Below are 14,242 nucleotides of genomic sequence, written 5' to 3'. Positions count from 1 at the left end.
CTCCAGGACTGGCTAAGTAAAAAAGGCATTAGGTGGATACCATCACACACTAACTGTGCCTTCCTTTGCCTAGCTGCAGCCAACTTACTCCCAAGACTCCTCTTGGACATCTTTGGGAAGGTTTTTGCAGTTGTTCATACAATGAGAAGTTCCTCAAAGGAGCAGCTTCAGTGTCTCAAGTCTACTCGCACCCATAGGCACCAGTGTCATGCCAAAATCTTTTGCAATTTTTGATAGCAGCAGACACCAATTCACTATTTGGAAAATGAATTTGCACTAGGAGGTTAGGAAGGGCATGTTGTTTCTCTTTTCCTTGGCTGAAGGATCACTGCCTTCTAGCTTAAGACAAAAATGGAAGACTTCCATATAAGCATAGCACCACTTCTGTCAAACTCTTGCTTTTTAAGTTTTTTAAAAGCCTTTTATTTTTCCCTGAGGTGGCAGGACTGACAACATTCTGAAAAGCATAGTGCTGATGGATTCGTTAATGTTTAGTCATCTGACTGCATTTTTAAAAAATATCTTTTTTCTTAATTGAAAATACTCAGCTACTTTGTTTTTCTCCTTCCAAGAAACTGCTAATGAAATATGTCATGTGGTTATTGCAGTGCAGAGGCTAAAGATTTCAACGTCCCTTGGGATGGCCACCCCAGTTGTCACTGTCCCATCTATTTCAGCCTGCCCATTCTAGAGTGTCAAAAAACCTTCTGAAAATGTGAATTTTTCCTGGGGCTATACCAGAGTAAAACAAGGCAATCATAGCATTGGCTGCTGTCATTTTTATTTTGCAGCTGACAGAAGCAAGTTCAAAAGAAGTCTAATTTTTTTTTTTAAAGTGTTCCACACTGGTGGTTGCATCTGCTGCACCAATTGCCCAGTCCTTGCCATCCTTGTGTGAGTCATTCCCCACAGCATCCTCATCAGGCAGAGAGGGCATCCATCCACTGCTGCCCTCCTGCTGACCACAGGATACCTGGGACAGGCAGAGCAGCACCTGTTGGTGGCACTGGCTGCAGGTGCTCAGCTTTTCCCTCCTCTCCTTCATAGGCCTTTACTGGAAGCATCAGTGCTGAGGGTACCTCCCAGCCCACTCTGCACACAGCAGTCTGGTTTAACTGAATTTAGACCACAGGCTCCAGAAACCCTGACAACAAATTAGGCTAAATCAGCTTTATGACATTATAAACCCATACGAGCACTGTCAAAACACCCAATGCCTGGGGACAACAAATTGAGTTTAAAGCAAACTGGTACTGGTTGTAACAGTAGACCAGACCAGCAGACATGAGGCTGCATCTTGCCCCAGTCCCTTAGAGGAGTAACTGCAACCTCTTCCCTCTGAAGCAGGGCTGAGGAAAACCAGAGCAGGCTCCAATTATCCTAGCATCCCTCTCTGCCACTCCAGGACAGCCTCCCCAGCTTTGCAGGGCCAGAATGAGCAAGCTCCCTGGCACTGCTGGTTGCCACCAACATGCCCAGAGCCTGCGCCCGGGGGGGGAGCCACTCCCATAGGAATGGATAAGCAGAGCAGACTGGGCTCACTCACGCCGCTGCCTGGCTTTTCCCTTGCTTAATCTGCAGGGACAGGGGGGATATTCTCAGCAGCATCTTCCCAGAAGGCTTAGGGCAGCTCCCACTCCCTTACCCTGCTGCCATTTCATGCAATCCCAGCCTTCAAGGCTGTGCCATGGGAAGAGGAGCCACACACCAGCACCTCTCCTGCTGCTGAACTCTGTTGGGCAAATGATGCTAAGTAGGGACCGCTTGCCTCCCACCATCCGTCGTGTGTGAAGCACAAGTCCTACATCCCATCAGCATGGGGGAGAAGAAGCCATAGAACAAACTACTTAATTACACCAAGACTGAGCACTTTCACCTCCTCCTCCTCCTCGCCTTTAGCAGCAATTGCAGTTTTTGTATATTGGGCCATTAATTTTCCACAGGGCTACATTTTAACTGCTTCTGAAACTTGTGTACGAGAAGAAGGACGTGGAGCTGCACTCATGATATATGGAGCTTCCATTTCTGGTGGCTGTTAATGGAGACATTAATACCTCTAGTGAAGTTGAAGGGAAAGTCATTAAGCTGTAATGGTAGGAGGAAGACATTTTACGATGATGGGTATATACAAGGGGGAGAGAGAGAGGAGAGGGAGAGAGAAGCCGTGCCCTCAGGGGCACCCCTTGTTGGCTCCAGGCTTCGTGTGACTTGGACTTCAGGCAGGGACTCTTATTAGGGGGTGAGTGAGAGGGTAGAGGGTTGTGGGGGTGTGTTACCTTTCCCTTTGCTCTCTTCCCCCTGTCAGGCAGGGGCTTTGCAGGAATCCAGAAACTGAATCCACGGCAGGTAGAAGGGCTGCACATCTCAGATGTAGGCCATGGGACAGGGCAGCCTCGGGGGCAGGAGTGCTCAGATGTACCAGCTTTCCTACACAGGACAGCCCTTCCCCTGTGCTGCCTAAGGCACAGCTCCAGGACCAGGGGTGCACAGCTAAGGCTTCTGGACTTAGTTGTCAGCAAAATCAATTAATCCAAAAGAAGAATGAGCAGCTTCTCAGACAGGGAACTCATCTGGACTGGGCAGTTTCTAGGTTGGGAGAACACCAAGCAGTCGGGTAAGGCACAGATGACTGTAAGTGCAAGGAAAAGGTGTAGAATAGGGACAAGAAAGCAGGCAATGGAAGCTGAGACAAGATCCCCAGGCCTGTTAGCATTGCACCTTTATTGAAGTTAGCAAGCAGCCAGACAGAGAATGAAAGGGAGAAGCAAAGCGACAGCCCTTGGTCATGAGCTGATGACAGACAGAGAAAAGAAAGGTGTCAGCTCAAAGACAAGGCTTGGGCCACTCGGTGAGAGCGAGGAGAAAGGCACGCACTGAGCTCAGGGAGAGTAATGCTTTCTTGGGCTAAAGGCAGCCGAGAAGTGAGGCCTGGGGGAGACCATACATTAAACCACACATGCAGAGCACGCATGGCAGGGCAACCTTCCTGCTCCTGCTCCTGCTCCTGCTCCTGCTCCTGCTCCTGCTCCTGCTCCTGCTCCTGCTCCTGCCCTGACAGCAGGGGACACGGAAAAGAGGCAGCAAAACCATCCCAGCAGGAAGGTGAAGGGGAGCAGAAGAGCAAAGGTAGCTGGTTTTGCCTTTCCCAGGCCTGAGGTAATGTGTGTGACCTATGCTCTCCTACCACCCACGCTCCTGTCTGCTATAAAATTGATATGCCATGATGTCTCACAATCAGCGATCACTTTTTTAACAACTTCTACCCATTTTCTGCTCAGGCCTCCCAGAGCACTGGGATGATTACACCACCTTGCCCATCCCTGCAGAGGTTTGACCCATAGGGGCTCAAGGATCAGCTTCACACACTTGCACATGAAAGGTTTCAGGGGAAACCATTTGGCACAGAAGTGGCCACTGAGCATGGAAGGGAGCAAATCAGAGAAGTCTGTGCCCCTTCACTTGCACACAGGCAACTTGGGATCGTGATCTGACAACAGTAAGTGACTCGTTAACAGTTCTCATGAAGAATATTAGACAATGAAAACAGCATAAAACAACATTGCATAATATCCTGGTGCCAGATGTTTTCGTTTCTTTTTGTGCTCAAGTTTATAAAAACATGTTGAAGGGCTCAGTCAAGGACCTTATTTTCCTCTGGGGTCTGTTCCTGCCTTCCCAAAGGCAGACAGCCTGACACAGTGACATTAATGATGTTAATTTGTGCAATTTTCTTTTTTGACTCACCTTTCACTTTTTTCCCAACGCTTCCTCCTCCTCTTACTTAAAGTTGCATTTCTCTTAGACTATACTACATACCCTTGATGCTGAAGTTTTCAGTTCAGAGTACTCTGGGGCAGTACTACACACACAAGCAAATCTCATAATTTTAGTGCAGAAAATATATTTTCCACAGTTGTTAAAATCATGGTAATTGCAATCCTGTTAGGAAAATCTGTTCTGTTGTTGAACCATCTGAAACATTTCTTCATGTTTGAGTAGAAATATTACTAATCGTTAAAATATTTAGCATTGCTTTGTGCCCATATACCCCAAGCTCTGTTAGAATAATACCATAATATCCCAGTACTGAAATTATTAGGATTCTTCCAAACTGACATGAAAATTAAAAGAGCAAACAGCATGGTACAATCTAATCAAATATCTGGAAGGAAGGACTATTTCTACTTTTTTCCAAGTAGAACATAATTTTTCTCTGTTTGGAAGTGTGTTTCCAGTGGAGCGCTGGTAACAGACACATTGTATCCCTGCATCAGCCTGTCTCTCCCCCCTTGCTCCTGGGATTACTAATGTTCCTTAGCCCACAGCTGTTTCAAAACGGTCACATTTTTTGCATTGTTTCAATATCATCCTTCCCACCACATCTTCATCAACGGAGTTCCCATCTTTCTTTGCTTAGGAACAAAGATAGGCAATGTTTTGTCCTAGACTGGCATCTCACAGACCAAAAACAAAACAAGGAGGTCCTTCTTTGTGCAGCTTATGTACCCAAAGAAAACCCCTAAAAGTACCATCAATAAGCATGGGAAAGCTATTAATTTTTGAGGTTTCTGATACACAAGTAATTTCTTGCTTCTTGAGGAAAAAAAACCAAACCCAACCTACCTGCATTCAAAGTTACAAAGGTAACAAGTGGATTTTTTTTTTAACAAATGTTTCAAAATAAGTACTTTGGAAGCTTGGTCCACACAGCACAATCCAGCATAAGACAATATGTACCTGCCCTTCAGAGACCCTCCACAGCTCAGCCATGATGGCACAAAGCCCCCACACTCAAAGCCTGATGATGCATATGCCACACTCACCTAGAACCACCCATATTTGTCAGAGTGGGGTTAAAAAACACCAACAGAATATTTAAGTGCTTGTTGTCTGCTTTTTGCCACAGTATTCTGTGCAACAACAAAGATCTATGAAAGCACACATATTCTTTATGGATACACTTTTGGCTAGATATTCTGAACAACTGGACTTTAAAGTCAGACCTCTTGTGTGGTAGAGCATGGGACCTGGCCAACATTGCTTGGTTCCTGTAATGTGCACCTGAACATTTGCTTCTCAATGGCAACTAGGTCTTCCAATGAAGGACTCAAGTGAGAGGGTTGTTCGAGCTTATTTGCAACAAAGAGCACTTTAAGTGGGGAATTACCGCATGTGCTAAAGTTGAAATGGGTATTGAGACTCCCATGATAAAACTGGCTAATAAAATCAATAGTCAAGAAGTCTCTGTAAAGCAGATATTGGTATCTGGTCAGATCACTCATACCCTCAACTCCCATGGACTGAGAGTCTAGAAAATTATGATATCAAGAGATGAAGTTACATGAAGCCAAGCCCAAGCCTGTATTCCCAGGTTTTGGCTCCTCAGCTGCTCTGACTTTAAAAGAAATCATACCAAGAGTGAGTTGTTAGAAGCAGCTAAGAAACAACTTAAGGACAGAGAGTGCATGTCCCAAAAACTGGGTTGGGAATTACAAGGATTCAGCCCTTGTCTTCAGATAAAATCATGTCAAGATAAAAGACTTCCCATCCCTGACATGGTTCAAAATGTTTATTTCTAACTTTCCCCTTAAAAATCCCAGCACAACACGAACAGTCAAAGACACAAGTCATCTGTGAATCTGAAACAGTTTATCTTGATATATCCACCTGGTTTTCTCCTTCCTAATTTTCCATTACTTCATGTATTTTCCTTCCCATGTTTATTGCATGTAAACCCTATCACTCATCCCAGCCTTGCATTTCTGTTTTCTTTCAAAACATTTCAACTTTCCCCAACCTGTTCATTTCCTGTAGCTGAACACCACCCAGGCAATTACAATTACTGTATTATGGCGAATGCAAAGAGGTATGAAAGTATATGCACCCTTTTGCTGAGCTGGTCTCTTGAAAATAAATGAACAGGTGATAGTAGTCAGTTAAAAAAAAACCCAAGACAAACAAAAAAACCCCACCACAAACCAAGAAAAAAAACCCCAAACTAAAACCAACTAACCAACAAAATTTCCCCCCATACACATTATCCATTGAACCTAATAAACAATTATGTTCCAATATAATAAAATTACCTATCTACTACCTCACCCCTGAAGTACAAGCATAAACCAAGGGTAGAGTAAAACTGAGCATTTATTTATTAATTTCTCCCTCCCCACTATTTTGCTCATAAAAGCACAGGGATTAAAAAAAACAAAAAGAAGAAAAGCACTTTGTAGATCACACCTTGAGTAACACTGTGCAGATGAGAGGCATCTGTTCATAACAGTACCACATACATGCCCAGGCAAGAGCTGAAATCAGTAGCAATAGCTGGTACATACATCAGAGATAAAGCAAGCAAGCTGCAGAGTACTTCCCTTACTTTTCATAACATGCAGGAGTAGGAAACCCATGGAAAGATCCTTCCTTCAAAAGGGTCTTCAATAAGAGGAAACCTGTTCTACAGCAGTAGTCTGGAGAGTTGGCAGTTGAGGAAGAGTTCACACCTGCTTGAAAACCTCACTCTTGGAAATCTAGACAGCATTAGCGCAATTGCTTGGGGAGATAGAGTGTCTCCGTAACTACTGAATAAAACTAAATATGAGAAAGGGAAAAATTTAGTCAAGTCATGACCTCTTGCATTTGAACACCAGACTTTCTAAGGTGTGCCACCATTCATTTTGTTTTTTCCCACTTCCTTGCCAATTGCCTCAGTGTCCACCTGGAAGGGTAAATGAGTAGATGAGTCTTTGTCTTTCCAGTTCTGGACGTCAGAGCTGGGACAGCCAACGCAGGGTAATAGCAATTGTTGTGGTGGTTTTGTGGCATATTCGTTTTCTTCCAGCTGTCACAACTGGAAAGGAACCATTGGCAGAGAGGGTTTCTGCAGGCTTCAAGCTGTACATCTGTTCACACTTGTCTGTTCAGACAACATGGGATGCAATCCCCCCTTCCCCTTGTGCTGGCATCTGTTTGAAAGGGCTTTGATTTTGGATGCTAAAAAGTGAATCTCTGTGGATGAAAATGGCTTTGTGTATTTTAAAAAGAAAAGAAGTAGAGATGTGTAGCCTTTGCTATCAGCGCTAAACAGTTCCCCTGCAGATAATGAAAGCTGAAATAAAACTAGCAGTGGTCCACAAAGCCATAAGGAGAAGCAGCTTGTGTAGGACTCCTCAGTGTGTACAGCAGGACTGTGAGATTCTGGAGCTGATGGAAGCTAATTCTGATTCAAATGGGACAAATTACAGCTAATCAAAATTATCTGCTAGGACAGGGATGGATGATTATGCACGGAAGGAATTTAAAAGCCCACTGGATCACTGTAATGGCATATTTTAAGTACACACAGGACTCCAGTCATTACTACAGCCACAATAATGAGGATTTATTTAGAACAAACCATCAGAGAACAAAGTAGCAAAATACTTTGCTATTAAATAACCACCCAACCTATCTCTGCAGCTTTCACACTAAAAAGAAGATACATAAAATGTTATAGATAGATACAGTTGCGGACTCACAACACAGTGAGTTTACAACAGACTGTTCAGATTTTAACAAGTCTCAAAATCGCTCTGCATGACCTTTGAAACAACAGGAATACTGACAGTTGGGGGACACAATCCCAGGATTATGGGCTAGTTAGTAAGCTTTACAGAGCAAAAGATTATAATCAAGGCTCGAAAAAAAAGCAGCAATTATTTCACCACTGAAATGAGAACGAAATCAGCTTCTGCCTCCCTGCATCACTCTTAGGCACTTCCAAATGAGCACTTTTTACTCACTCCCACAGTTTTACATGTAACAAAAATAGAGAGGAGGAATATATGACCTTTGAAACTGATCTCAACGAGGTCTCTCTTTTTTCCTTTTTCCTCTTCAAGCCAAGCCAGTGTAACTCTACACAGCTTCAACTTGGCAGAAAGAGTGACAGAAGGATGAAGATGCTCATTACTTAGAAGAGGTTCACACTTCTTCATTCATTTTACTCTATTATGTAACTAGCTAGCCAATCAAAGAAAAAAATACTGCTATCATCCCCTTTTAAGATGTTTTTCTCTCCATGATCCTGCATTAAAATAGACAACACTCTATAGGTGACAAAAGGAAGACTGGGGAAAACTTGGGCCCACTGCTGAATGAGACGGGGTACCTCATTACATAGAACATGGAGAAGGCTGAAGTACTGAATACAAGTTTGCCTCAGTGTATCCGTATTTCAATTCTCTGAATTTCAACTTCAATTACAGGAAAGAAAAGCACAAAGAAACACTTATAAAACTTTTATCTGATCAGGTTAAAAGTTCAAGATTTTAGTCATCCCCACCCAGGGTTTCATTTTTCCCCTACAGAAATACTTGAGATACTCAAATTTAGGATTTTTGTATCATGTTCAGAGCTTACATAACCACATTCACAGACTCACACAAAACTGTCAGATCTACAGAGAAGGCTAACATTGCTTTTTGCAAATTATATCCCTGACTGCAGAGGAAGAAGAGTTTCTACAAATACGAGTAATCAGATCAACATCTTTGCACCTGTGTCTACCACCTGAAATAAAAAATAGTGTGTCTTTATCCAAAGCAACAAAAAAGGGGAAGATGCTCCATCCTTCAAGCCAACATTTATAACATAATTTGCTGTCTTTCACCGTCATTCCTACATATGTGTGAAAAAGTCCTACAATATGTATACTGCCACAGTCTACCCTCCTCCAGACTTCTTCAATTCCACTACTGCATAGGTGTTCTGCAAAAATAATTGTTAGAGCTGCTAGTCCTCCCAGGCAGCAGTATTTAATTTCCAATAGTCCTATGATGCACTGAGGAGTTATGGCACTGTCTTCCAAGATGACCAAAAGTTACAGAACCAGATAAACAGATGAATACATGTTGACAGAAAAGCAACTTGGAGAAACAAAGAGACTAAATCATATTGTCATCTATATCAAATAAACACCAAAAAAATACTAAGTATGTTCTGAGAGAGATCAGATGCAAAATGCCTCTGGACTATTGTCACTGCCAGCTTCCAATTTTCGTTATCTGCCTGTGACAGTTGTGAGGTTACCATTAACCCAATCCAAGTTCCTTCTCAGGCACAGGGTGATTGCTGCAAACAGCCACTGGAACAAGAGACTTCTGTATCACAGAAGTAAGAAAGCTTGAGGTGTACGAAGTTCAAACTTAATTGCCATTAACTGCTTTGAAAAAATATGTTGTGTCTTTATCTGAACACAGCACAAACAGTTTTTATCAGTCTCTTCCCCTCAGTGGTTATATGAGAATTCTGTAAGCTGTAAGTTGCAAAATGAGATATATAAAATGAAATAGTTGAATAACTAAACAAGTTTTTATTTTGAAAGCACAGAACAATCCAAGTTCAAACACTAATTGCTTCAGATGAACAATGTTGGAATGATCTTACCCTTTTCATTAAAACCTCCTTACATCAGATGTTTCCATGAACTGTCAAGAACTGCCAAATGCCAGGTAAGACAGCCACCCTTGCCTACGCAGAGAGCGCTCACACATCCACACGGCGTCAAACAGAACGGACAGTTACAACAATGAACAAACTGTTTTATTTTTCTTGCTAGATAAGAACGTCCCACTGAAAATAAAGAATAAAAAATATATTCTGCTGTAACACTCGGAGTGCTTGAATCTCACGCTACAGCACACGGCGAATTTCTGGTACAGCAACATCACAGTTATCTTTGTGCACATGGGTGCACAGAAAGCCTTGAACAAATATTTATACCCATAATAGTGCCATGTACAAAAATGTCATTCCATAAAGGCCAAACAGAAAATTTAAACATCTTTGTTTTTCTTATGCCAAGGGCAATGTAAAAAATGAAAACTGTTTTCAGTCAATTACTTCCACTTAAATTGTATGAGATCTTTTTATGCTGAAGAACCCAAATTCAGCATAATAAAGCATAGAAGAAGTAGTATACAATTATATATATGTATAAACAATATACTCAACATGTGGGGCATGATGTTTTCCTTAATATATAATTTTTGGTGTAACCATATGAAAGTTAAGTCAGTATTTTTCTAACAAAAAGAGAAAATATTCTGTTTCTTCAATCACTGCTCTGACCTTTTCTTACTATAAAGAGCATGCCTGTATTATTCATCTAAGCATACATGCACCACAAAAAGATATGCAAAACAAACCGATACAGATAAACTTTAGTGTCAAATGCCTAATGATGTAATAACAAAAACAATTTTCAGGGCCCAAATGACTTGCTGAATTGAAATTGCATTGCAGTCACTTAAAATAACACAATACTTGGACTTGTGAGTCACAAAATTCACTGTTTTCGAGCAGCATCTCTGCTGAAATCTGATGAGTATCAGTCTATGGGTAAAGAAAGGCATTTTCAAAAAAGTAATTTGTAAAAAATACATTTATACTATATGTTTTCATATAAAAAGGCATTAAGAAATATAATAAATCCTACCATTTTAGGACTACACCTTCCCTAACAAACAGTTTTTATCACTTGACTATTACATACAGTACATTCAGTTTCCTAAAAAGAAAGTGTATTTTCTTGTCCCTGATGTATTTTACAACTGGCAGTGACAACAAACTGTTTTATTATCACCACTCATTCTTGCAGCTTATACAAACAGCACCAATTTTACCCAAAAAAAGGTTTATCAGTTACATAGTAGCACTTCCTCACAGGAAATATAAACCCAAAACATTGGAACCAAACGTGTCTTTCCAAAAATATATCAGAATATATGGCTCAGAGTTAAGGGATGAATAACCAGGAGTATTGCATAGTACAGGGTCTTGCCTGTATGAATAAAGACACCTCTTGATTGTTTGTCACCTTCTGATTCCAAGAACAAATTAAACAGGTGCTAATGAAAGTAATACACAACTACATTTACTGGTAAAAAAAAACCAACAAGAAATTGTACAGTTCTCTCTGGCACAGTGCAAAGTACACATTAAAAAACTGAATATATATGTACAATGTGTATGTATATTTTTATATTTATATAGTATGTATTTCCCTGATACATACACGTGTACATGTAAAAAGCATGAACACACACATCTATGCCAAACTTAGCAAAAAGATGGAATGCTTAATATGTGGATGCATTGTTCCAGTGAAATCAGTCTGTCTCAGAAATGGCTGTTTATACAGCCAATATGACCTTCCATGAAACAGAAATATTTACTGCCTGCCTAAATTGACAATATATGGTACATTTGTCCTCATAACTTCCCAAAGGACTGATAATCACACTTTATAAAAGCTTATATTTGTATTAAGCCCTCTCTTCCATAACCCTTCCTCTCTTCTGAAAGACCAGAGTATTCATTACAGAGATGATTCTATTTTAAGATTTTCTTGCAATATAAAAGTTTACAGCCATCCCTGTAAAAATTTTTAACACCTGATGCTGGTTCAATTTATTATGTCCCTTTGGGATTCAGCTGTTTTGGTTCTGGATATGAACACGTTGGCTGAAGCCTGTAACAAAGAACACACTTTTCAGGATTCGGAGAGTGTTGTTACCACACCTGCCCACACCCAGTATGATCAATTGTCCCTCACCGCCAACTTTCTGTGAAACAATTTGCAAAAATACAAGAATGTAACACAAATCCCTACCCTCCCCTTCATCCTGAATGTCTCTTTTACATTTCAAGAGCACTTTCAAAAAATAAAGGTTTATATCAGCAAAAGTTTCAAATCAAGGCGATGGCTGTGAACCTGAGAGCTTGGTGTGATCCGAGCACACGTGTTTGTGGTATCCCCACTGGCTAGAACTTTCCTTGTTTAAGTCGTTCAATGTGGTAGCACAACTTCAGGGCAGGCCCCAGCTTCAGTCCCATATATTTCATTATCATATCACTCCTCAGTAAGAGTAGTGCCTTCCCATCAATTTCCTGCAGAAGGAAGAGTATAAACACAACAGGCAACTACTTTTAACAAGCTGCATGGTAAAACTGGAAAGTACATTACAGTTGTTTATACTGTAGTAAAAACATATCTACTATATATAAAACAGTAACTGTAACTTTGTATTTACAGATGACCACTGAAATTTAATTTGTTTTGGTATTTTTAATTTTTGATTAAGTATTTGAGATGTTAGAGAAAGAAAATGACAGTAAATAAAAGAAACTGACCAAACCAGCCCTCAGAATTAGAACCAACCAGGAAAAACCTAAATGGGTCAAGGGAAAAAAAAACCAGAAGCTGCAAAGGAAGGTCTGTGCAGTTAGAGATTAAATGATCCAAGCACTGAGGCCTTGCACTGAACCTTGAAAACAGCCGTGGGAGGATTTTGGCATGCGTGTGCAAACGGTCACACGGAGAAAGGGGCTGGATACCATCTAAATATGGTAAATTAGACAGATCTGTTTCCATGTTGAACCAGAGAGATTGTCAGGATCAAGACCAAGGACAACTTTGTCAGATTTCAACTGTCTGACTGAGAAGCTGCTGAAATATGACAGCCCTAAGCTCTTAGTACCATAGACAGGCAATTAGTTCCATAAAGCATTATAAAGAGAAACAGTCTTCCTTATTTTTTTAAGCAAAAATCTGACAAAACAAGTGACATCTACTGCTGTTATACAACTAAGAATAAAATAGAAGACAGGAATCTCCATTGAAAGTTATTTTGAGTTTTCCTTCTAATCCAGTTTACTCAGAGATTAAACTGTTAGGAGGAGCTGGTGCAGAACATGGGAGAAATACTACTAAAGAGAAAGCCTCTTTTTGGAGGGCCATATATGCAGTGAAATAAGAAAGCAGCTCTTTACTGAGCAACCTACCATAGAAAAGCACAGCAAGGAGGAGTAGAGGAGATCAAACCTAGCACAAACTGGTACAGTTTCTGTCTCCAAAGATAACATCTAGTCAGACCTATGAAACCCTACACACTGTTTTCCCAAACAGATTAATTAAATATTTCAGCTGCTTCTCTGAATTTTAGTATCAATGACCAAGTGTCTAGCTAACGATGGATAACATCATCTGTGCCTCAGGACATTAAGTCTCCAAAACAGGGGGACTAAATGCCCTGCACTGTACATGAGAATGCCATCCTCTCTAGAGTCACCAGGGATGACAGGGGTACTAAGGATGTTGGCCATGAGAACTTGGGCACTTCCAGGCTGGCATTATTTCATATACACTGGAAAGAGGTGTCTATTTACTTTAGTCTAGCAAGACTGAAAGAAAAAATACACTGCAGGAGGGGGTTTCAGGTGGAAAAGTAATTTTCAGCCTCTCCCTAATATATGAGGAGAGCCTACTCCCAGCTGCAAATAGACTGATAAGACATGAAAGTTGTATTTTAAGAGATTAACATGACACAATCTACTAGAATAGAATGGAGATGCATCATACATGTCTCCTAAAGAGTTCTGCATGTGGAGCCAGTGCCCGTGGATCAGCTTCTTTCACGAAACGCACTACTTCCTCTATTGACCAAGTGGAAGGATCCTTATTCAATATTCTTGAAGGTTCCCTTTTTAGTGAATTCAAATCCGGTCCAGTTGTGGAACTTGCAGCTTTTAATATAAAAATATTGTGAAAGGAAGAAGTATCACTAGTTTGTGCAGGGATAACACATTTCATTTCACATAAGACAATATTAGTTTATGGCATTTATTATGCATTGTTTGCAATGTATTAAAAGATGCTTTATTTTTCTTCTAATAATACTGAACTGTTCCTTTTGTCTTTAAATGCCTTCTATAACTGCAATACTTACAGCAGCATAAACATTAGCATTGTGACATACCTAGAGGAATTAGTTTGACTTGTACTTGGCTCCTGAGTCCCAAGATGCTATTAACTGGGAATGAGGCAAAGACAAGTGAAGCTGTGCAGACAGAGGGAGAGACAGTAGGAAACCCTATCCCTGTATTTCAGCAACATGGCAATATTTGGTAAGATGCTCAGGAAGTGAGATGTATATATCTATCCCTGTCTGGTCTGGCTTGCTGCAGGGTCCATCACAACAGCAAGAGGAAGCTGCAGCAGGAAAGACCCTCCCTGGCTTACACTACACTATTAGTAGTAACAGGCTTAAGTTCTGTATTTGCAGTTACATTAGCAAGCCTGATATGCTTGGCAACAGCACATTTCATTCCATATGCAAGCTTTCCAACGGCAAGGAACTTCTTTATTCATAACTTTGTGTGTTAATAGGAGCAGTTACATCTTCTGGAAGGTTTTGTAAAA

The 14,242-nt window shown here is 40.9% G+C and overlaps 1 protein-coding gene across 1 annotated transcript in view; it reads right to left on the bottom strand.

Moving 5' to 3' along the window:
- Nucleotides 1–6,130: 6,130 nt before the first annotated feature.
- Nucleotides 6,131–14,242, bottom strand: part of SCML2 (sex comb on midleg-like 2 (Drosophila)) — a 74,902-nt gene continuing 66,790 nt past the window's right edge. The window contains 2 exon segments of the mRNA XM_017728391.1: nt 6,131–11,931; nt 13,403–13,653. Coding sequence (XP_017583880.1) covers nt 11,806–11,931; nt 13,403–13,653 — 377 coding nt within the window. The 3' untranslated portion in view covers nt 6,131–11,805.

The sequence above is a fragment of the Corvus brachyrhynchos genome, unplaced genomic scaffold, assembly GCF_000691975.1.
Source record: "Corvus brachyrhynchos isolate BGI_N302 unplaced genomic scaffold, ASM69197v1 scaffold11, whole genome shotgun sequence".
NCBI lineage: Eukaryota > Metazoa > Chordata > Aves > Passeriformes > Corvidae > Corvus > Corvus brachyrhynchos.
This window is presented reverse-complemented; position numbering and strand designations above follow the sequence as displayed.